This window comes from Neomonachus schauinslandi, chromosome 8, assembly GCF_002201575.2.
Source record: "Neomonachus schauinslandi chromosome 8, ASM220157v2, whole genome shotgun sequence".
NCBI classification, from domain to species: Eukaryota; Metazoa; Chordata; class Mammalia; order Carnivora; family Phocidae; genus Neomonachus; species Neomonachus schauinslandi.
The window spans coordinates 66,094,552-66,118,436 of NC_058410.1; the positions used below are offsets into that span (position 1 = coordinate 66,094,552).

At 33.9% G+C, this 23,885-nt stretch overlaps 1 protein-coding gene across 7 annotated transcripts in view; it reads left to right on the top strand.

Annotated features, from left to right (window-relative positions):
* EPHA7 (EPH receptor A7) overlaps positions 1-23,885 on the top strand; it is a 166,375-nt gene that overhangs the window by 124,356 nt on the left and 18,134 nt on the right. For 5 of the 7 annotated variants that reach the window (XM_021693107.1, XM_021693109.1, XM_021693110.1 and 2 more), the window contains exons 6-9: positions 14,444-14,568; positions 17,216-17,399; positions 22,284-22,392; positions 23,051-23,106. In XM_021693107.1, the coding sequence (XP_021548782.1) occupies positions 14,444-14,568; positions 17,216-17,399; positions 22,284-22,392; positions 23,051-23,106 (474 nt within the window). The remainder of the gene's footprint in view (positions 1-14,443; positions 14,569-17,215; positions 17,400-22,283; positions 22,393-23,050; positions 23,107-23,885) is intronic. The other 2 variants (XM_021693111.1, XM_044917692.1) reach the window with 1 other exon arrangement.

The following is a 23,885-nucleotide window of genomic DNA, read 5'->3' on the forward strand; positions in this document are numbered from 1 at the left end:
TTTCTCTGTTGCAATTCCTCATCTTTGATATTTTAGCACAAGAACAGCCAGAGACTATATATAAACAGATAGATGTATCTATGTTCCAATTATTTATTTGTAAAAACAGTTGACTAGCCAGATTTGGCTCATGGCCACTGACCCCCTGCTCTAACTGATAAAAGGTAAAAGTGAAGATGTTTACGTAATTGTATTTATGTTCTAGTTAGTTACTGACATGGTTATTTCTTGGTGGCTGGATACTGTGTAGGAATAAAGTAAAAACTCCGTAGGTGGCAAGAGGAGGAGAGAAGCAGAAGGCAAGCAGAAGTTGATCAGTCTCTATCTCTGGCTAAGAGACCTCAGAATTTTAGGAGGATTTGGGAAGATCTTAATTCTCGTATGGAGCGCCTTGTTCAGTAGTAATTACAAACACATTGTAATCATTTTATTGGTTTTTCTGTTTAATACTAGCTCCTAGTATTAAAACTGGATTGTTTAACTCCTTTTCTGAATCAGTGTACAGTATTTGGGGTCAAATATGTGTTTGTGTGCTAACTTGGCAGCCAAAATGCTATGTATAATATTGTATCTATGAAAAATGAAGTCCAAATTACAAACATCTAAACCTCAAATTAACTTTTGGAACCAAACATTCATGAATCTGTAACTTTCCCTGCATAGAACTATTCATTATAAGCTAGATTTTCCCAGTGCATAAAAGTGACTCCTTGGGTATAAATTGGCCACTGGGGTAAACTCCATTAATTTTCTCTTGAAACTAAAATATTATTTAGTAAATTAATGCCACATTGCACCATTGGCATCATACAGGTTTAGGGAATTTAATGAAGTTTTCATTTATGCCTAACTTCCTAAGCAGTAGCTTATACACTGTGAAACAGCGACTTTAAAATACAAGCTGCAATGCTAGTTGAAATGTAGTTAGCAGATTCCATTAAACGAAGTGCTTCGGTTATAATAAATTCCTGAAGTCAACTAATAAATCACGACTGGTATTGAGAACTTATTATCAAGCAATATGAATTTGTTAAGTTTATGCACATTGGAGAGAAAATTTGTTCAGAATACCTAGAGAAATTGAGATGATAACATTTTACACTTAACACAATTTAAATGAAGTAGTTTCAGTGAGTTTTGAGATACTTCAAGTTTATTCTTTTTCTTCTCGTCTTCCTTATCCTGAGCTTCTTCCTTCCTTTCCCTTTCCTTCTTTCTTTCCTTCTTGAATAATTCAACTTATAATAGAATGGGATTAAAATTAAAATCAAAATTAATTGTGAGTAACACCACCAGATTGATGATATGGGGGAAAAATGTAAAAATAAATAAATAAATAAAATGAACAAAACCACAAATGGGGAACAACTTCTGCAAAAAATAAAATGGTTAGATAATATTTTAGAAAGTAGGATGGTTTGGATACATACGAATTTTAAGCCTAGAGAGAAATAGAGTCAAAAACAATTCATACCAGAGTAGAAGATACAGAGGAGAGAGAATAAAAAGAAAAAGTAAAAAAGTATGAAATCGATAGCAGCGAGAGTATAATGGAATTGGTCATTCTCTTCAATCATTATCAAAAACATTGAGATAGAGTAAAAGAATGGCATAATTTGGAACTGTCAATCTTATATTTGCTGCCTTAGGTTTTGTACTGTATGACTTTAAACACATGTATATCATTCTATAAGTGGATTCACCCTCAATTATGTATCATATAATGAAGTGGCTTTCAAAATAAGTTTAATGTATTTATTAATAGTAATTTACAGAGGCATACTGTATATCTTTACTTTGGTACATTCTTACATACATACAAACACTCGCATGTGAAACATTTTTATGAAACTATCATCATATGCAATGAACACTCAATTGTTATTCTCTTTTATTAATTTTTTAAAAATTTTGGTAGCAATACATTGTATTGATTTTACAATAATGAAAAATAGTGGTATCCTGGAAGAGGATTTGGGGGAGGAACTAATGAGCTCTGAATGCAGTGGAGTCACATAGCAAGCACACAGTGGCAGTAAGGAATGCAAGTTTTATTCTAATGGAAAATATGATGTTTTCTGAAAGTATATAACAAACACACTGCTTTAAGGCAAAACTCATGTCTCCTCTTTCTTTAATATTCTTATTGACGATGTTCCTCTTTGTAAACAACCTACATGTTTAAATACATGCATTACTTCTGAAAAATAATCTGTGTATTTCCAGAATATTGTTATGATATACTGAACAATATTTTAAACATTGTGTAGATATTTAGGGGAGGAATTAATGAGCTTGCTTAGCCACAAATTTACACCTATGTAAACGTGTATAAAATATTAGTATATATTATTACATAACTTAAGAATATTCATGTGATTTCATGATATATGTAATAGTGTATAAATTAAACTTATTTAAATAAGGGGTTATAGTCATGTACATATTGTAAGGCAATATAGAGTAATCAAATACAAAAATCAAATAAAATAATTTAAAGTCTATTTAAAATCAATTAATAAGATATTCATGTTATAAAGAATGTAGATAGTTATGGATATTATAATTAAAGATATTCACAACATAAGCATTTGGACTAAATTAACATTTCAAAAATTGTCAACTGGTATTACAATATTGTTGTGATTGAAATACAACACAATTCTCTCTTCATTTATAATAAAACATGTTCCAAGACCAATGAAAATGTACACAACTGAAAATGTTATTTTGATGACATGTAAGGGAGGTTTTGGTCATTAACAAATGTGTGTGTGTATATATATTTATACACCCACACATATCTCTTATTCTATTTAAGGGTTCATTTTAATTATTAAAAAAGGTCTGGTTGTGGGCCGTAGTCACATTGTTGGCCTTATAAATAACGTAGTCTTTAAGATGTTGACAGAAAAATAAGTTAATTTGGATTTGGAGAAGTAAATATTTACATGTTTGAGGCAGATGTAAATAGAAAGAATTTAGACAGGGAAAGAATTTCAGTGTAGATAAAGAAAAAGATGAATAAAAGCTCTGCACTGTAATGTGAGAGCAACCTATTTTCCTAAACCAGAATAGATTGATTTTGAATCTTAATTCTGCTACTTACTATGGCATCCTAGGGAATTTGTTTAAACTGTCCAAGCCTCAACTTCCTCAACTACAAAATGGGAAAATAATATGCACTTTGCATAGCTATTGTAAAGTAAATATGACATATAAGTATGACAGTAAGTATGCAAATAAAGTGATTATTTGAATGTCTCATAAATAAATAAATAAATAAATAAATAAATAAATAAATAAATAATAAATAACGTAGTCTTTAGCTATCTATGGATTCCTGGAAAATTAGAGATGGAGCCAGATTACCTGATAGAACGTGTGATGGTGGTTTTTAAAAACTATCCTTCAGGGCGCCTGGGTGGCTCAGTTGGTTAAGCGACTGCCTTCGGCTCAGGTCATGATCCTGGAGTCCCAGGATCGAGTCCCACATCGGGCTCCCTGCTCAGCGGGGGTCTGCTTCTCCCTCTGACCCTCTTCCCTCTCGTGCTCTCTGTCTCTCATTCTCTCTCTCTCAAATAAATAAATAAAATCTTTAAAAAAAAAAACAAAAAACTATCCTTCAAAATATTTGCTTTCTTAGCACCCAAAATAGAGAAGAGGTTTGCTTCACCTGTATTTTGCTCTCAATTCAATATATATTACAATATTTTTTTAAAAATGCTTATTGTTGGTCTCTTTCCTGGTTTGATAGTTATTTCATTTTTTTAAGGATATATCCCTTCCAGATGACTTAACATTAATGTCTTTCTGTCTAGCTGGTACATATAAAATAGTATAAATTATAGAAATTGGTCGTTTCTAAATTTTAGAGATTGAATAAAAATTCTCAAGTAATTTTTAAAAATGTAACTGTTGTCAGCATTTATTATGGAGAGCACTGGAACCCCACCTTGAAATGACAATTTATGTTCCTCCCAAAGCTGCAAAAGAATTGTTCTCAAACTCAGCTGTACATTAGCTTCATCTGAGAAGCCTTTGAAAAATACTGATGCCTGACTCTGACCTTAGAGTATTCTGAAATGAGTCCCAGGCATCCATAAATCCAATACAGACAAAAAAAGTATAGGATAATAATACATAATATTTTGTTTTGAGTTCTTAGCATGTGCCAGGAATGGTCTTAAGTATTTAGTATGTATCTGTATACGAAATTTCTAGAACAATTCTATTTTTGAAGTATGCAATCTAATTATAGCTATTTGAAAGCTGAGAAAGCTGAGGCACAGGGAGGTTCAGTTCCTTGCTCAAGGTTGCACAATTTGCAAATAAACAATGGAACCTGTGAACAAATCCATTAGACTAGTTCACGGGGGCCATGCCCTACACTCCTACACTCTACTGCTTCTCTAAGTTTCCTGCCTCCAAGGAACATCAGAGTAGCAGGGGAGATTTTCAAAAACTACAAAATAACTAAATGTTACATCGTGCAGTACTGTCAACAGGGAAATAGTATTTTAGGGAAAAAGAGTAATAATTCTGTATTAGCTGAAGCAGAATGATTCAATAAGTTGTGACATATTGGTGGAGGCCACTAGAGAGAAATCATAGGCTCAGTCTTGAATCTGGCTCTGTTGTTATTTAGTTAATATAAAGTTATCTCTTGCAGATTATAGACTTGACGGCAACATTCTTTTTTTTTTTTTAAGATTTTATTTATTTATTTGACAGAGAGAGAGAGACAGAGAGAGAGAGACAGCGAGAGAGGGAACACAAGCAGGGGGAGTGGGAAAGAGAGAAGCAGGCTTCCCACTGAGCAGGGAGCCCGATGTGGGGCTTGATCCCAGGACCCTGAGATCATGACCTGAGCCGAAGGCAGTCGCTTAACCAACTGAGCCACCCAGGCGCCCCTGACGGCAACATTCTTGATAATTAGTTTAATATGTAGTTATACCAAGTAGTGAATTAGAAATGATTTTTTTTTTTTGAAACAGAGGAAGTTTTGTGTGGCTTGCTCTTAACTGCCTCCCAAGAATTTACTGGCACTTGGTTCACATCTCATCTAGGCTATTATATTTACTTGTGCATTCAAATGTACATATTCACATTTTAACTCATTTTCTACATTTAAATCTCCTTGAAAGTGACAACTTTGGCCTCATCATCTTTGTGGCCCATTCAATTATTTGTTTATACTATATGAAGTCATGAAAAATTTTATGTTGAATTTATAAATGAATGAAACTCTCATCAGAAATCAATAACAATGTTGTTAGAGTGATCTTACCTTCTGGGCATTTTAGTGTAACAGTGAAGGATACTTAAGACTAATGCTAGAATACTTTTAAAAGACACTGCTACTCAGAATGCTAATATATGATAAGTGGCTTGCCCCAGAAAGAAAATCACCAAGGAGCCTGCAAAGAAAAAGAAATGCTTCTTTCATCAGGAAACTTTTGCTAAGTAAAAGATGTCAGCTGAGCAATAACAAAAAAGTACTTGCTGCCATAGATGTACATTTGACACAAATTCCTCACCTCCACATAGGCCACTGACTTGCAGCTGCACTTGGAGTAGCCAGTCTGCACTTAGAGTGGTACCGTCTTAAACATTTAAGTGATAATAAATTTATTTATTACTCATTTCCTTTTATGAAGCAATGACTCTAAATGAGTTTTAACAATGGCCACATTTTGCCTATTCAGTCCAAATAACTTCATCCACCTTTTTTCACTGGCAAGCACTAGACTGCTCTGAAATATTATATTCTCCTTAGAAGATTCATATTAAATACTGTTTTACCAGCAGTCTCATTGTGTCATATATACAAGAGAAGAAAATGGGAAAGGCCCATGCTTACTGATAAAGGCCTGGTCAAGTACATCATAGTATAATAAACACAGCTGATGAAAGAGCTATGCAGATCCGCATGTGTTTAATAATGCAATTTTTTAAGTGAAGTATAAGAGAAAACATCAAGGGTTTGAACTGTGCTATGAGAATAATGCCATTCGTGTAAAAAATGCATATACTTGTACACACCTAGACTATTTCTGGAAAGATTTCAAAGAAACTGCTAAGAGTGGTTGCTTTAGAGAAGGGTAACTTTGTGACATGGGACCAGACGAGGAAGGAGTCTTACACCTTTTGAATTTTGTAGCATATACATAAATTTGCCCTTTTGAAAAAAAAAGTAATTAAAAAAAGTCTCTACTCAGTTTGACCTCTTCTGGTATCTGCAGGTTCTAGGACTATTGTATTGAGCAGATCCCTCAGGGTCTCTTCATCATTATGGCACATCGGGAATTCTTAACAAATGTTAAATGAATGAATGACTGCTCAGCTTTCCTCCTTCTAGTGTCTGCTGTCGCCTGGAATTATCATGCTGTAGTTGAAAACAGATGGGAAGTAGAACTTAAAAACATGGGATTCAATCTAAAATCTGCCCCCTGAGCAGATGCCACTTAATTTCTGTAACCCTGAGCTTCTTCACCAATAAAATGGAACAGTACCTACTTCACAGGGCTGTAGTACAGAAGGAAAAAGATCATATACATATATATTATTATATAAAGAAGATTATATATATGAATATTGCCAACTGTAAGGATTTATAGAAATGCCACAGTGCCCTGCATGTAATAAATGCCAAACACATATACGTTAAATAGAACGTGGTCCCCAAATTGCAATGGGTTCGACTTACAATTTTTTAACTTTACAAGGGCGCAACTGTGATACATATTTACTAGAAACAGTACTTCGAATTCTGAATTTTGATCTGTTCCTGGGCTAGTGATATGTGGTATGATCCTCTCTTGTGATACTGCTCAGCAGCCCTCAGCTGCAGCTCCCATTCAGCCACACAATCCAAGGATGAACAGCTGATACGCTTACAACCATTGTGTTTTTCACTTTCGGTACAGTATTAAATAAATTAGATGAGATACTCAGTACCTTATTATAGAATAGGCTTTGTGTTAGATGATTTTGCTCAAGTGTAGTCTAATCTAAGTGTTCTGAGCATGTTTAAGGTGGCCTAGGCTAAGCTATGATGTTTGGTAGGTTAGATGTATTTAATGCATTTTCAACTTAGATGGGTTTATCTGGCCATAACCCCATCGTAAGTTGAGGGAAGATCTGTAGTAAAAAGTAACATAACCTATTGATTAAAAAGATAGATGAAATGTATGACTTAATATCAAGGGTCCCTTAACCTCTCTGAATTGTTGTATTAGGTGATCATTTAGTTACTCCTTTGTAGGTATGATTGGCTTGAATAGTATAGCTAGTTTTGGGAAGCTGCCTATTTTATACCTCCTGGTTATATAATATTTCATTTTATTTACATTGAGAATTACAATTACATTGTAATTATATGAAAATTACAAATTAACGGCTCATCAGTTAACATTTTGGAAGTTAGCAGGAGTTCCAATATATGTTTAGGACCAATAGCCACAGTAGCTTTCTCCACAACCCTTACCTCCTTGCCGTTATGGCATTTTACATAGAGATTCTGCCAGGAAGTGCTAACTCCTATGGTAATTAATTAAACATGCAAACAATTGGTTCTTAATCATCAGATGATAACAGAGAAGAAAATTTTATTCTCAGCAAAATGTTTTGTCAGATCATTTTTACAAAGATGTGACTATTGCTTTAAAGAAAAAAGCCATTCTTAGTTATTCAAAGAGTGAAGAAGTGACTTTTGTTGTTCTGGTCATGTATTTTATCACTCTACTGGAAATGTTTTTTTTTTTAAAGATTTTTTTTTTTTTTTATTCATGAGAGACAGAGCGAGAGAGAAAGGCAGAGGGAGAAGCAGGCTCCCAAGGAGCAGGAAGCCCGATGTGGGACTCGATCCCAGGACCCTGAGATCATGACCTGAGCCGAAGGCAGACGCTTAACCATCTGAGCCACCCAGGCGCCCCTACTGGAAATGCATTGACATGACTTACATATATACTTGACTTGGATTGCAATCCGGGGTGCTTTCTTTTCCTGCGCTGTTAGGTTCAACATCATATTCACTTTTTCAGAGAACTTTCAGATCTTATTTTTAGCTCTTACTGAAGTTGTCTTTTTAATAATTGTTTTTAAATTTATTTAGAAATCTCTTCTGTGATATATCTTATTATATTGTATATCTTACATTTTGAGTAAAACGTCATCATCCTAATGGGTGTGTTAAATAGGTAGCAATGCAAAGTATGTAGTTTAATTTTGAAAAAGATCAATTCTTTTTCCACTGATTTTTTTCAACTACTTACAGAATGAGACTTGTCTGTTTTAGGCACAGATCATGCTTCTATCCAACCAAAAATAATTTGACAGACATCTGTTGCAAATGAATTGTTCATAATTGCTGCAGACTCAATTGCCCTTAGTCCCTGCACTTTTTCTTTCATATAAAATTTTGTATTTATTGCTCATAATATTATTAGTGACCCTGTTTTTTTCATACCCAGGAAGTTAAAGTTAGTGAAATCATGTGTTAGAACTTTTTTAAAAGATTTATTTATTTATTTGAGAGAGATAGAGCACATGCATGAGTGGGGGGAGGGGCAGAGGGAGAACATCCTAAAGTGGACACCCCACTGAGCGTGGAGCCCCACAAGGGCACTCAATTTCAGGACCCTGAGATCATGATCTGAGCCAAAACCAAGAGTCGGATGCTTAACCGACTGAGCCACCCAGGTGCCTCACATGTTAGAATTTTTATGTATTCTAACATACCCTAAAAATGAAATTGATAAGTTACATGATACTCAACTGGATCATGTCTACTTATGGCCTAGTGTTTGTTCTTGAAGTAAATTTCTATATATTTTTATACATTTGTCCTGTAGTGTAAAAATGAAACATCTGTGGGGAAGAGTAAGAAAGCTAAAAGTTGCATTATAAAATGCTAAGCTCCTAAGAATACACATATTTGTTATTTCACGGATTGTTAAAAATGCATTCCAGGGATGCCTGGGTGGCTCAGTTGGTTAAGTGTCTGCCTTCGGCTCAGGTCATGATCCCAGGGTCCTGGGATCAAGTCCCACATCAGGCTCCCTGCTCAGCAGGAAGCCTGCTTCTCCCTCTCCCTCTGCCTGCAACTCTGCCTGCTTGTTCTCTCTCTCTCTCTCTCCCTCTCACATAAATAAATAAAATCTTTTTAAAAAAATGAATTCCGTACTGGATAGCAAATAAAGCATTAAGTAAAGACTATTATTCTATTATTGTCAGATTTGCATTTAACTATGTTCTAAAAATTTCAATTTTACTTTTTGTATTTACTTAATGGAAATCTAACAACTGTCAATAGATTTAACAATTTGAAATGCATGGTGAAAGGTCATTTCATGCTTGTTGACTCATCTTACCTCATTGTATTGTTTAGAAATACAAATACTATTTTTTCACTCACCATTCTTTATTGAAATTCAGTGAGAACACTTAACTGTAGCAAAAATAATGACTGGTATAAGTCAATTACTTTTTATATCCAAAATCAAATTCATGAGCTTCATTGAAGTTCTATTACAAACACACACACACATCTTTCTTCCAAATGTGTATTGGAGATTTTTTTCCTATAAGATATTGCATTCTGAGTCCTAATTAAGATCAAAATTCCTTGACTCCATGCTATTTCAACGTAAAGTCTGACAGATCACACTATTAAACTATCCTATTTTATCTATTTTTTTCATAGACTTCATTAAAATGCCAGTAAGTCTATTTTTGTTTTTTGTTTTTTGTTTTTTGTTTTTTTACTATGTGTATTAACTTTCTCTTGCTACCATAAAAAAAACTACCACAAAAACCTTAAAGCAACACCCATTTATTATCTTCGAGTTCTATGGGTCAGAAGTTTGAGTGCAGTGGGGCTGGCCTCTTACCTCGAGGCTCTGGGGAAGCATGTCCAAGTCCATTCATGTTGTCAGAATTTGGGGCTTTTGTACTTGCAGAACTGTGGCCTCCACTTCCCTTCCTCTGTCAACCAGGGCCCATCTCTGATCCTAAAATCTATGATCCTAAAAGCCCTATATCTTCTCATGTATCCCATGTGGCCCCCCCAGCAATGGCAGGTTGATTTCCTCTCATGTTTCAGATCTCCCTGGCTCCTCCTTCTATAGCATTTCTCTGACCCTGGCTGGAGAAATTTCTCTGCTCCTAAGGGCTGACATGATTAGATTGGGCCCACTGGCAAAGATCCAGGATAATATCTTTATTGTAAAGTCTATAACCTTAATTATATCTGCAGTGTCCCTTTTGCCATGTAATGTTGCATATTCACATGTTCCAGAAATTAGACTATGGACATCTTTAGAGGGCCATTCACCTATTAATGCAATGTTTTTATTTATTTTTATTTTTTATTTATTTATTTTTAAATATTTTATTTATTTATTTGACAGAGAGAGAGAGAACAAGTAGGCAGAAAGGCAGACAGAGGGAGAGGGAGAAGCAGGCTTCCCGCTGAGCAGGGAGCCCGATGCGGGGCTCGATCCCAGGACCCCAGGATCATGACCTGAGCCGAAGGCAGCGGCTTAACCGACTGAGCCACCCAGGCGCTCCAATGCAATGTTTTTAAATTGTCTTTTTCCTCCACTTCATGCTGGGAAATTTTTCCATACCTGTAGGTAAATTTAATATTTTAGTGGGAAAAAAATGGAGATTTATGAATATTTTCCATCTTGTAATTTAAATATATCTGCTATACTTGGATTTTAATTAGAAATTGATTAAGGGGCGCCTGGGTGGCTCAGTCATTAAGCGTCTGCCTTCGGCTCAGATCATGATCCCAGGGTCCTGGGATCAAGTCCCACATCAGGCTCCCTGCTCAGCGGGAAGCCTGCTTCTTCCTCTCCCACTCCCCTGCTTGTGTTCCCTCTCTCGCTTCGTCTCTCTCTGTCAAATAAATAAAATCTTAAAAAAAAAAAATTGATTAAGATCAAAAATCTTACACCAGTGCTGGAAGCTCAAAATCTGTAAATTGTTGATTGGTTCAAGTCTGTACATAAACCCACCATTCTTACTGATTATTTTTAAATTCAAAGCCTTTTACTAATAATTGCAGCCTACAGATTTTACCTTTTGGTCTGTTATTAGATTTCTGATTTCCTTTTGCATCAATTTCATCAACTTTGTTCTTATGCTGTTAAGATTTTCCACTTGAACCACAGAAACCATTTTCTGAATTTTCTAAGATTGTCTTTCACTGTCAATTGCAGAGACTTTGTATATGTCCCCGATAAGTCGTGAGAATCTTCCATGTGTTTCTTCTGTTGAAATTCTTATATTTGAATATCGCTAGAAACTTAGGTGAGAAATGAATCTGTTAATCATTTGTTAGGAACCTATTAAAGGGGCACCTGTGTGGCTCAATTGTTAAGCATCTGCCTTCGGCTCAGGTCATGAGTCCAGGGTCTTGGGATCGAGCCCCGAGTCAGGCTCCCTGCTCAGTGGGAAGCCTGCTTCTCCCTCTCCCACTCCCCTTGCTTGTGTTCCCTCTCACACTGTGTCTCTGTCAAATAAAATCTTTAAAAAAAAAAAAACAAAAAAACCTTTAAAATTGTATATTTAAAAGCTCCTCTCTATGTGGTATTTGTTTTCCTGCATTTTCCAATTTAGGAAATTTATTATTGTTGGTTACTATTTATTAGCTTCACATCAATTCCCATTACAGTAGATTTTGTATGACTTTGCTAATTACAAAAATTATAATTTAAATATCACAACACCTAATTGGGTTTTAAGTATGTATATAATTTACTTGTAGACATTTCTTTTCAAAATTAACTTCAGATTGTAGTTAATTCGGTATTTTGGTGTAACAGTGAGTGTATTGGTGAAATTGTCACAATATGATTAATTTAAATCAACTATATTAAGCATAGAAATCATTATGTCTTAAGATTAAAGAACCTTATGCCACTTCAATTTTACTTTTACATAGAAGTTTATCTGAAAATAATGACTCTGTTAGAATCCACTTGCTTAGAGATGTTTTTGTTTATAAGGTATATATCCTTATGCCTAAGATATTGAAACTCAAGGGAAAATATTATCAATTCTCCTGTACCAAAATGTTGCATTTGAAGGACATAAGGCAAAGATATTTCCTATCTTGCATTTTGCCTATTCTCAAGGGCGATGTGTTAGTACTTCTAGCTCTGACCCTCTTAAATGTGTGACTCTATATTGTATCAGCAGGGGACGCATTTTTAAAAAGGACATATCCAGAAAATCAGGAGTATAGTCATTTATAGATGTGGCTCCTTGTAAAAAAGAGGGAAAAGTCACTATTAGTGGTGTGATATGGGTTTTAAAATACCATATATTACAAATGTATTTTTTGACATCTTTTTCCCCCAACCCCCAAATTACCATAATTTTATTGGTAAAAGTTCTTTTCCAGGATGAAATAATGAATATAATTTTAGTGTGTAACTTGCAGAAATCAAATCTCGTTCTATACTTAGATTTTGCTGCGACGTGTCAGAAACTAAATGAGGTACATCTATACCCCACGTCTCCTCCATACCCTGGAGAATTCAGTGTCTCTTCACCTTACTTTTTAGGATAAAGACTAAGCAAAGTGTCGTATAGTTTGCTTTACACTGAAAATCACATTAAGCTAGGTGTGTTGTTTGAAAGAGACCTAGCTGGCACCTCCTAGCTCTCTACCTGTTTCCAGCAAATGTATTTCCAAATGGCACACATATCATAAACCCTGATCAGAGACCAGCAGCCTCACTGAGTAATTCAGTGTATTAGCTACTGCAGTATTCTTATCTGTGCTGCATTCTATTTTTTTTACTAAAGTTTAAATACAGATTTTTCTGAATGATTTTAAGCAAATTAGACTATTGGAAATTATTTGCTAAGTAGAAGCTCACCTCAAAATTCGTTGGGGTTTCTGTTTCCTCAGGCTATGGCTTGAGGACGCAGCCTCTTGAACATCTCAGGCGACTGAAATATGCTGAGCATGTTCTGGATGGAGAGACAAATCACTTTAGAAACAATGCTTCTCCGCTGCATAGATTCAGGTTTTAAAAGTCATGGCAAAAATAGGATTTCTTATTAGAAATTTGTTTCATTGGAAACATATCCGAAACGCATTTAGTCTGTAAACACAGTCTGCTGAGTACTTCAGCTGCAATCCCCCTAAAGGGAAAGTTGTTCCACTTAATCTGCCCTAGTTACGCTTCTGTTAGTAATCTGAGAGGAAATGGGAATCATGCATCTTCCATGTCCTTCCCTTAATATCGCCACGCCAGAAAGAAGTGAAAAATGTTTTTTCCTAGACATTGATATGAGCAAATATTAAGAAGTAAAAGTAACAAAATAAAGTCAAAGGGATAAACATCAGAAGCTTGCTTAAACAGCTTTGGCCCCATATAATTGCTTTTCTGTCAGCAGGATTATTAACAATTTTGGACATCTGAAAATTAAATTAACAGCCTGAAAATATTTTACAGAATGAGATAGAGCATGATACATGAAACATAATGACCCCACTGAAATTCAGCCAAGCCAGTGCAGCTACTCATTTAGACAGAGAAGACAACTAGTTAATCATCACCGAGCAAATTAGACAGAGCAAATTAGTTTGCTACATTCCACAGTCTTAGCTACCAAAAAGAATATATGCCACTAATGAGAATGAAAGGACTCTAAGCATATTATTATCTATATAGAAAGAGCAAAATTGTAGCTTGAATTGCTTCTATCAAAGCTTGAAACCTAGGTTACATAGACAGAAATTACATGTGCAAGAGTCTGTATATGTGTGTGTGTGTGTGTGTTCACACACATTTAAATAGCGGCAGATTTAGCGTTCTCTTGCATCTTGACCTAATGAAGTATAAAAAATTTATCCCAAGGTTAATTGGAATTCTTTGGTGATACACACACACACACACACACACACACGCACAAACACACACACACACACAGTTAAAACCTAAAAACATTTTTAAAAAGTGTGATCCCTTTAATTGAAGACTAAAGTAGCCATTTCATATAATTTTTTCTTACACAGTATTAAACTATTTTTTCTTTTAAAAAGTGTATTGCCACTGTATGTGAAGTAAATATTTGGACTTAGTTTATCACTGGAGATTAATCTGAAATCATATTTTGTAGCCTTAATTAGCATTCATTTGCTTAATTGTCATTCTCGGCCCCATCATTTCCATTTTTCACTAACTTGAACAATGCTATCTTCTGCTGTTTGCACTTTAATTTAAATTTCTATTAAGGTTTATGAACAGTAATAAGGTCCTGTTTGAATATTCATTAGCTTCTGAATTGTGAGCTATGAAAAGGTGCTTTCTTTTACCTTAATGAAACTGGCACAGCATGGGACTGATCAGTTGTGACATTTGATTTGAGGCATCCAGTGAATTTTCTCATTGTTTATTGACATGTCTTGTCCAAACAGCTCCCTCGCAAGTGAGCGGAGTGATGAAGGAGAGGGTGCTGCAGCGGAGTGTCGAGCTTTCCTGGCAGGAACCAGAGCATCCCAATGGAGTCATCACCGAATATGAAATCAAGTATTACGAGAAAGTAAGTGCTAAGAACAGCTGAAATGTGCAGCCGATGTATCTCATGTCATCCTACTGCACTGTAGACTAAACTTGGTCATTATGCCAACTATTTGGAGCTGTTTTGAAATTCAGAGTTAATTTTAGCCATTTTTAATAACCGTCCTCTTGCATCTCAGGCTCATCATTATAATTATGATTTCTGTGTATTAAGTTTCTGGGTTATACAAAGGAGAATATCCCATTAGTAGTATATTTGTTCAATTTTTGATATAATAATTAGATGTAGAATGTGTTAGTACCATAGGACCACACAGCCCAACGCATTTTTTGAAAAATGGTTCTTTTAGGATCTCAGCTTGGGCCCTTAATGATGTCTTTTATTTATGTGGTTTCATTGATAATGATGGTGGCCTCAAATAATTTAGTAATTTGAACAAATAAAAATATTTTCCGTAATAAATAATGCAGTTTCTCCAAATTTCAGAATCAAATGATGATATCCCGCTCCTTTAAATTCCTCCTGAAATTTATTCTACCTATGTCATACTAATCATATCTACCACTTCTTCACATTCCTTTCTCCATGAAAAATAGGATAGCTAAAACCCAAATGCTGCCCTTTAGTTCCTTCATAATGGCTGAATTTTAGTAAATAGTGATATAATTGAATGTATGAGTGCCTTTATTTCTGACCCATCTGGAGGGGGGTGGGGACCCTGTTTACAAATTATTATATAGGCTCCACTTCACAGAAAGACCTGTTCAAGGTTTGAAACACAGAAACCATTACTATTACTAATATTAATATTAGTAATTAATATTAATGTTATTAATACAAGGGTTACTTATTGACTTCAGTAAGTTAGCTAAAGTGCTGTAATATATATACATAGCCATTTTAACCATTTAGACAGAATTTCAAAATAGGAGCCAAGCTTTGGAAAATCTTGGAGGCTGAATTGACTTGATTGATTAATTTAAATGCATACAGCGCATTGGCAATAGATACATTTTTTCCCTTTGAAGAAAAAACAGTTTAAGATTAGTTTCAATGTTCAGATTAAGTTTACAATATTTTTGCTTATTATTTTCATTATGAATTCATGACTTCCAATGCCAAAGTTACATTTTAAATACCTTATTTTTGTACCAGGAAATACATTTCTTGCCCCATCAAATGTGTTTCTGAGGGAATCCTTATTTTTACTGTTGGTTTTGTTATGTCTGTTTTCCAGTGAGCTCCTAAGAGTTTATAGTCAGTCCCTTCTGGAATTTCATCAGATTTCAAAAGCAATGAAATACATTTTAAAAGTATGGTAGGGGGTAAATGAGAGTAAAGTTTCTCACAGTGCAAGGAAATATTTTGCACATCCATAGTCTGGATTAAATTTGTTCAAATAGTTTCTTTTCTATTTTGCATGACAAAAACAGAATGTATCCACATTTGCTGAACTTACAAATTAGGCAATTATTAGAACAGAATAATATATTGCTTTATAACATATTTAAGCATGTGATCTCTAGATATTATGTCATCTAATATCAGTTATGCCTTGTTCTTTTATTTGAGATAAGTATATATTTATAATATCAACAATCATTTTTATAAATGATTATCATTAAGACAATCACAAATCAGCTTCGCTAAATACAGTTTAAGTATAGATTTATTTAAACTTTTGCAAATACCGGTGTGAAGGCAAATCAAACAACCAGACTGACATTTTCAGATTTTAATGAATAGTTTTATTGTCATAGTTGAGCACTGCTATTTATTATAGAACAAATAAGAAACTGTCTAAAATTGTGTATTTTGATGGGTAGTTTTTATAGCTTTTTTAATAAAAAGCCCATTAGAGTCATATCAATTAAGCTTTAAATATTTATTCATTTGGATATTGTTTTGATGGAGGTTTTTATATTCTTGAATTTTTATAATTATTTCATACTTAGTCGTATCATATATAATATGATAAACACATTTTTAAACTCTGCAAGCCTCAGTTTTCATGAAAAATGAGGAAAATTGAACTAAGAGATGTTTAAAATATTGCCAAACCATAAATTATACAGTACTTTAACTTTTATATTGATAGTTTTAATTTAAAATATTCTATTAAATACTGTTTTGTAAAAGTGGTTTTATCCTGTGAGAAATGTAGTTTTTAATGAAAGCAATTGATATGTCAGTATGGTAGTGGTATTAGCTAAATTTCTTGATTTAATACCTTTCTTCATTTTTCGCATGTAGCCTTTTGCTTGCTGAATAACATTCAGGAAAAGTATTAAAAGACTACATTATGAAGAGAAAACTTCTACTAAGCCATAGATTTTACAAGTGTACCCGGGTATTGGTCAATAGGACATTTGATTATATTTATGGCTAAATAGTTCTTGCCACTGTGCCCCTACCAACAAAGCAAAAGCTCAAAACATATAAATGGTTTAACAAAATTATTTCTCTTTGAAATTTATAGAACAAAGGCATGTGTTCGCATTTCCACTTTATATTATCTTAGAAACAACTCAATGTTACAATATTCCACGGGGTACAATGTAGACCTTTATAAAAACAATGCAGCAAATTGAAATAAATTGCAAGAATTGGCTGTCAGATTGCCTGGTTGCAATTACAATTAAATATTCCCTGAATATATTGTTTCTAGGATCAAAGGGAACGGACCTATTCGACAGTAAAAACCAAGTCCACTTCAGCTTCCATTAATAACCTGAAGCCAGGAACAGTGTATGTTTTCCAGATTCGGGCTTTTACTGCTGCTGGTTATGGAAGTTACAGCCCCAGACTTGATGTTGCTACCCTAGAGGAAGCTACAGGTAAAATGTTTGAAGGTAATTACCGCCTCTGGTTTGGATTCTTATTCTCTATAACTGTCATATTATTTCCAATATTGAGGGCGATAATTTGGTTCAAGATTATTTTTATATTTAAAGGTGAATATATATGCATAATTATGTACTTTGTAAAGGTTATACAGAATAACAATTTAAAATTCGCTGTTTTGTTTTCTCAGTGTTAGAATCTCATCATTTATATCAGTCTCTTTAATTCACACTGGGTTTTTGTTTTTTGGTTTTTGGTGGTTTTTTTTGGAAAAGATGAAGCCAGAAATAGAAACAGGATTTGTTCAATTGTGTATTGACACAAGCTGTTTTTGTTGAACTCAAAGCCATATTACTCTGGTTGTGTCCATCAAAGGTGCTCCTTCACAGAAACCCCAAAATGAAGCCAAGATATATACACAGGGTGGGCCAGGGAAAGATGATCTATAAAAATCTGTGTTAATTTAAGCTACTTGATTTTTTAGCAATGATTTCAAAAATTGCAGTTCATAAAGAAGATCTTAAAAGTTGTATTTATTTTTATCATCCCTTTTCATCTTTTATAAAATATTTCAAGCATCCTAGAGAGTATATTCAAAGTATATGTGAAATATTAAGAATAATAATTAAATGATTATCTCTGTATCAACCATTCAGCCTAAAAATTGAACATCACCAGTATCTTGAATCCCCTTTATCATTTTGTTTATTTTGTAATTCCACAGAACATAACAACAACGCATGTCTCTTATAGTGAACCACAAATAAGCAGATGTATGTGTGTCCCAGCTTGAGTGCTATGCTGGTTGTTTTTCCATTAGCTGGGGAATCAGGGTGCGTTTCTGTATTTTGGAGTTCTTGATTTCTCCTGATGTTACTGCCCAAGCACAGGGCTCACCCAGCTGTTACCCTGTCCTCTTGCCATATAGTCTTCCCACATAATTCTGAACAAAGATGGATTAAAAGATATTATGTGATTTTCCTTTCCTCAATTTTTAATAAAAAGTGTTTAAGTAAACTAAATCAGTACAATTTTTATTGGTTATTTTGACTTCAGAAAAATATTTTTATAGCTCTTTTAAAATGAGCAAATATTCTTTGATCCGCAAATGCTCGTTAAGTTTGCTGACCGTATTCTTCTTTCAAAATATTTTGCTGTGTTTTTAAATTAAGCAGTAACTCTCACAACCTCAAATAATAAAACATGCATTGAAATAAATTTGAAATATAAATCATTTATATAGAATTATGGACACAGAGACATCAACTGAAAAGATTTCACATGATTTTGTGTGATAAACTTAACACCATTATTCTTTATTATCTTTTTAAAATGGAGTATCTAAGATCAAAAATGAGAACATCTAAGATCAATGGCCACAAAAAATTAAAGCGTTTTACATATAGATTTCAACATTTGAACATTTGAGTGGTCTTGAATCAGATGTGTCCTGGTAGTTTTCAGTTTAGACTGATCTCATGACATTACTTTGTGATTTCTCATATAATAAAATACCTTAAATGATGTTTTATCATATTCTAATGAATAGCTTAAACTTGTTTTACACATTAATTAGTTATCTCACATTTACCTAATCATTTTTATCAGTTAAGCCTCTAAGTTTGAAAACTTTCAAAATGAATTTGTGCACTGTGCTGACTTCGTAAATTGAGAATATTGGGCCAAACTATTTTTTATTGATTCCTGAGATTCATAGATGTCATTTTCATTATTTAAAAAATTAAGCAACTAAGATTCAAAGAGAGTAAGATGCAGTAGTAAACCCGAGTGATCACATGAAGTGAATGTTAAAACTAGATTTTTGCATTAGAAAGAATTAGCGATTTTTATCATCACACTATTATTTTCCACTGGATTGTAAAGTTGATGAAGGAACGATCCATATGTCTTCCTTGCTATTGTCTCGCCAGTTCCTACTATCAGTACTTGACACATAGAAGGCACTCAGTAAATAAGCAGGGAATGAAGACCTCACAGTCATCAACATGGAACAGATTGCCACTATCAGTCAGTGCTAGGAGACATATTCCCGGTTTCACATCTCAGTTCTTCCACATCCAGTTGTGAGACTTTGCATGAGCTCATGTACCCTAATTGCTAGCATAGTCGTATCTAACTCAATGGTATTCTTAGTATTACCTATGTTAATGTACACAGAGTACACACAGAAAGTCTCAAGTCAGCTTTTATTATTTAGCACAGCCATTCTCAAGCTTTTGTTCTATTAAAAAAATACTGAGGATCTCCAAAGAGATTTTGATTATTTGGATTATATCTATCAATATTCACCATTAGAAATTAAAACTGAGAAAACTTTAAAACACACAAACACACATTTCATTAGCCATCAGAGTAATGATGTTTTCACATGTCATGTAACTTCTAGAAAAACTCAACTGTGCACATGAGAGTGAGCATATGAGAGTGAGCATATGAGAGTGAGAAAAGGCAAATAACATCATATCATAGAAAATACTTTTGACCCTGCAGATCCCCTGGAAAGCTCTTGAGGGACCCTCAGGTTTCCAGACCACCCTTTGAGAACTGCTGACTTAGCACAAGGTACTGCGCTAAGAATTAGGGTTGCGGAGAGGCACACAACACAATTATGCTCTGTTTAAAGTACAGTGAAGGAGAGAGACTTGTATACAAATTCTGCCATACAATTAAGCATTGGAGTGCATGACCCAATCCTATCAGAGTGTCAGGAAACAGTGATTCACTGTGCTTGGAAGGAGGGAAAAAATGAACATGCCACCTGAGGTCCTTTGAGCAGTGTTTGAAGAGGGAAATTAATCAGATTATTCCATTGCACATATATCCTAAAATCCCCATCTCTTCAGAGTCAATACTACTGTTTTTACAATTTTAAAACCATGATGTGATGATTATGGCACTTACAAATTACTTTTAAAATTTATTACCCATGAAAGAGATGAAAATATTAACCATAAAGGTTGACTGTGGAAAGATTAAAGTGTGACCCTGACTATATATAAAAATGTATAAATATTCACAAATTCTAATCATCATTCACCTGAGTTCAGTTTTCTCACTGGAGTTCTGTTTCCTCACTGGAGTTCTGTTTCTGATGCTAAGGCAGAACTGAGCCTAAGACAAGCAAAGAATTAGACCCATGGGACACATCGATTGAATGGAAACAATTTCTACACATACATGTATAATATTTTCCTCCCTTATGAACAGAACTACTCTGTTCTTTTTTCTCTCTCTTGATATCTAGATATATAAGTAGAAATATATATAGACAGAAATATATATATACAGAGAGAGATTTTATATATATATATATATATATATATATATAAAGACAGATAAAAATTTAAAATAATCAAACCAAACAAACAAACAAAAAAAAACTTGAAATCTTTTTTTGTTGTCGAATAATAATAGGCTGCAATTCAGAAATTGAAGCCTAAAAGTTTTCTTTTTCCCACCCTCCCCTCGTTGTGTAATTCCCTCAGGGAGCAAATCAGCAGGTGCTGAATTAGGGAGTGTATATACCTTTGTTCAGAAACTATTACACTGGAGCTACTTCACTGTTTTTCGATATAAGCTCTATCTACAGTTAGCTTAGCATAGGTATACAAAATTAAGCAATGAGTTGTCAAGAGGAAAACATAGATAAATAGAGAAGGGCCCAATCAGAAAAAACTCTATGCTGCCTGTTATAGCAAGACATACTCTGCCTACGTATAATGTACTGCCCTGGAGACCCAGTCCCTTGCCACCACCAAGGAGTAGTATTTTCCATCCTGCCTTATATTAAAGATTACACCTGTTGATTGTTTCAGCAATAAGCAAACTATATTAGCTTGACATTGTATATTAAATGATATTTGCAATCGGATCATTTGTTGGACTACACATTCTCACTGTTTTTAAACTCCTTTGATTGTTTTATGAAATCTGTACTGGTATTGAAAATATAATACTCTGAGGAAAATATGAGAGTTATGAATTATCATATAAGTAAAACTTTACTAATTTGGAAAAATGGAAGTGAGAAGGCCATGTGACTTGATGAAGAATCGGAATCAGGGCCTGCTTTAAAGGACATATAAGCACATACTGCTCCCAAAGAGACTCTCAGAAAGGTCCAACTGGGCTTTTCCTAATAAGCATAGAAGAATCACTTAGCCTTCTACAGGAAGTATCTGCAATTAAATAATGCTAAAATGTTTTTTAAAGTACTTGCAGGAAATTTGCTCTTTTGTAAATAGCCTACCTCCTCTGTAATCTTAAACTCTCAAATATGTGTATAGCATACTTTGTCAAACTAGTACAAATACTTCTGCTCATCTTTTTCCTGAATTATGGTGCATTACAAAATCAGGGTGATTTACTATGATTCCATGATGATTTTTACTTTATATTGATAATATGCCAGATAAAGCACTTAAGAGGCTTTGAAAAATACAGAGTATATGTTTGGTTTCCTTTTTCACATATCAGAAAGAGAGACACAGAGATCGAATACCTTGCTGGGGAAAAAATGAAGATCTAATAACGATTATAGATCAAAGATTTCTGTCTGTTGTTTCATAACTAAGTTTTCAACAACTAAGCAGGGGATAGCCATTCGATAAGGCATTTTACAAGTGTCTTTTATAGCTGAGTAATATAAAATAGATGAAAGTATTGTCCTTACCATGCCCTTAAAATGCAAAAAATAAGCATTTATTTAATATATTATATTATATTAACTATATTATTACAATATAATACATTTATTTAAAATTAGAGGTGAATTAAAAAGCATAGATATCTCTTATTCATAAGATTTTGTTTACCCTCTCAAGTTCTTACATGGTGTTGAGTGTTTCTGAGCCTATTTTCTCTCTTTCCAGCAACAGCCGTCTCCAGTGAACAGAATCCTGTTATTATAATTGCCGTGGTGGCTGTGGCAGGGACCATCATTTTGGTGTTCATGGTCTTTGGCTTCATCATTGGAAGAAGGTAGAACACAAATTTGTTCTAATCTTTACCACAGAATGTGTTGATTTTACAGAATTATGTCAGCCTATTACTTACTATTTAGTGTATTAGAATGTTAGAAAGTAAATGCAAACACCCTTTGTCTGATATGAAATATTAAAGGTCAATAAATTTCCCTTCTCCCAAGGTCAAAATACAGTGTGAGCTTAATCATTCACTGCCTTTAGTTTAAGAGCAATGAGTGTTGTAATTTCTATTGGGTATATTTTTATTCGTTACTTTTAGTTAGGTTTTCATCATAAATATAGGAGATAGCTGGGGAAAGATGTATGCATTTAGTTACTGGTCAGTGGAGACCATTTAGAATCCATTGTTGTCACTGTTGTTTTTCAGAGGAAGAAAAAAATAAGCAAATATTCACTCACTGATAAATCTAAATCTATGAAGTATGTTCCTTCTACATTATCTCACACAAAGTCTTTATATTCTATCAATTTTGTAATCATATGAGTTACTACATTACTATCAATGAGTTCATAACTATGGACAGGAATATTTTGTATTTTGTTTATTGCTCTAACTAGCATGTTGTCAAAGAATTAAGGTATGTTATATTGAATTTTAAATATATAAAGTAAGATCATTGATTGAGATCATCACAAATCTGATTTTTTTCTAGGCATTGTGGTTATAGCAAAGCTGACCAAGAAGGGGATGAAGAGCTTTACTTTCATTGTAAGTGTTTGGCTTTTCTTTATTATTATGTACCCCAATTAATACAGACACCTGGTTGTTAGCATTGGTATGAATAAATTCCTAATGTCTCATGCTTCAAAGTACGTAATGAGGTCAAAATGTTGCTTTAAAGCATTTGAACAAGATATTTAGAATGAAAATCATATGATGTGAATTTTAAAAACATAAAATAGATTGAGAAATGTAATCTCTCACAAGAAATTTTAATACTACTGCAGGATATTTAGCTGCTTTTATGTCACGATTTTTCCTTTTGCAAACTTTGCCCCAGTGTTTCATACCATTCTAACAAAGATCCATTACAAGTTGCATGGCCTATATTCTAGCTAAGGAATTCATTTAGAAGTAGAAGGGCAGAGCCTTGTTTTCCCACCCAATGAGTGATGCTACCATGAAAGACAAAGCTATGGAGCCTCTTTCTCTTCAGCTACTATACATTGTCTGTCGGAGACATAGTTCCCCTGATATCAATTTCCTAATAATAGGATTCAACTGTCCACTGTTTTTCTGTGGATTTGGGTTACCTGATTCTTAAAAGTTGATTTTAGAAATCATATTCAGAAGAGATCTTTGGAAACCAAAGAAAATAGATGCCCCTCTGCATTAATCTTATTCCTGTTGCAATGTGGATGGCCAGGAAAAAAATTGAGAGCTATGCAAATAAATGTTATTACTTCATGCAGCCAAAGTAAAAACCTCACGATCATATGATTTGAGTTCGGACAATTAATGATGTTCTTATCCAAACCCATTGTTTT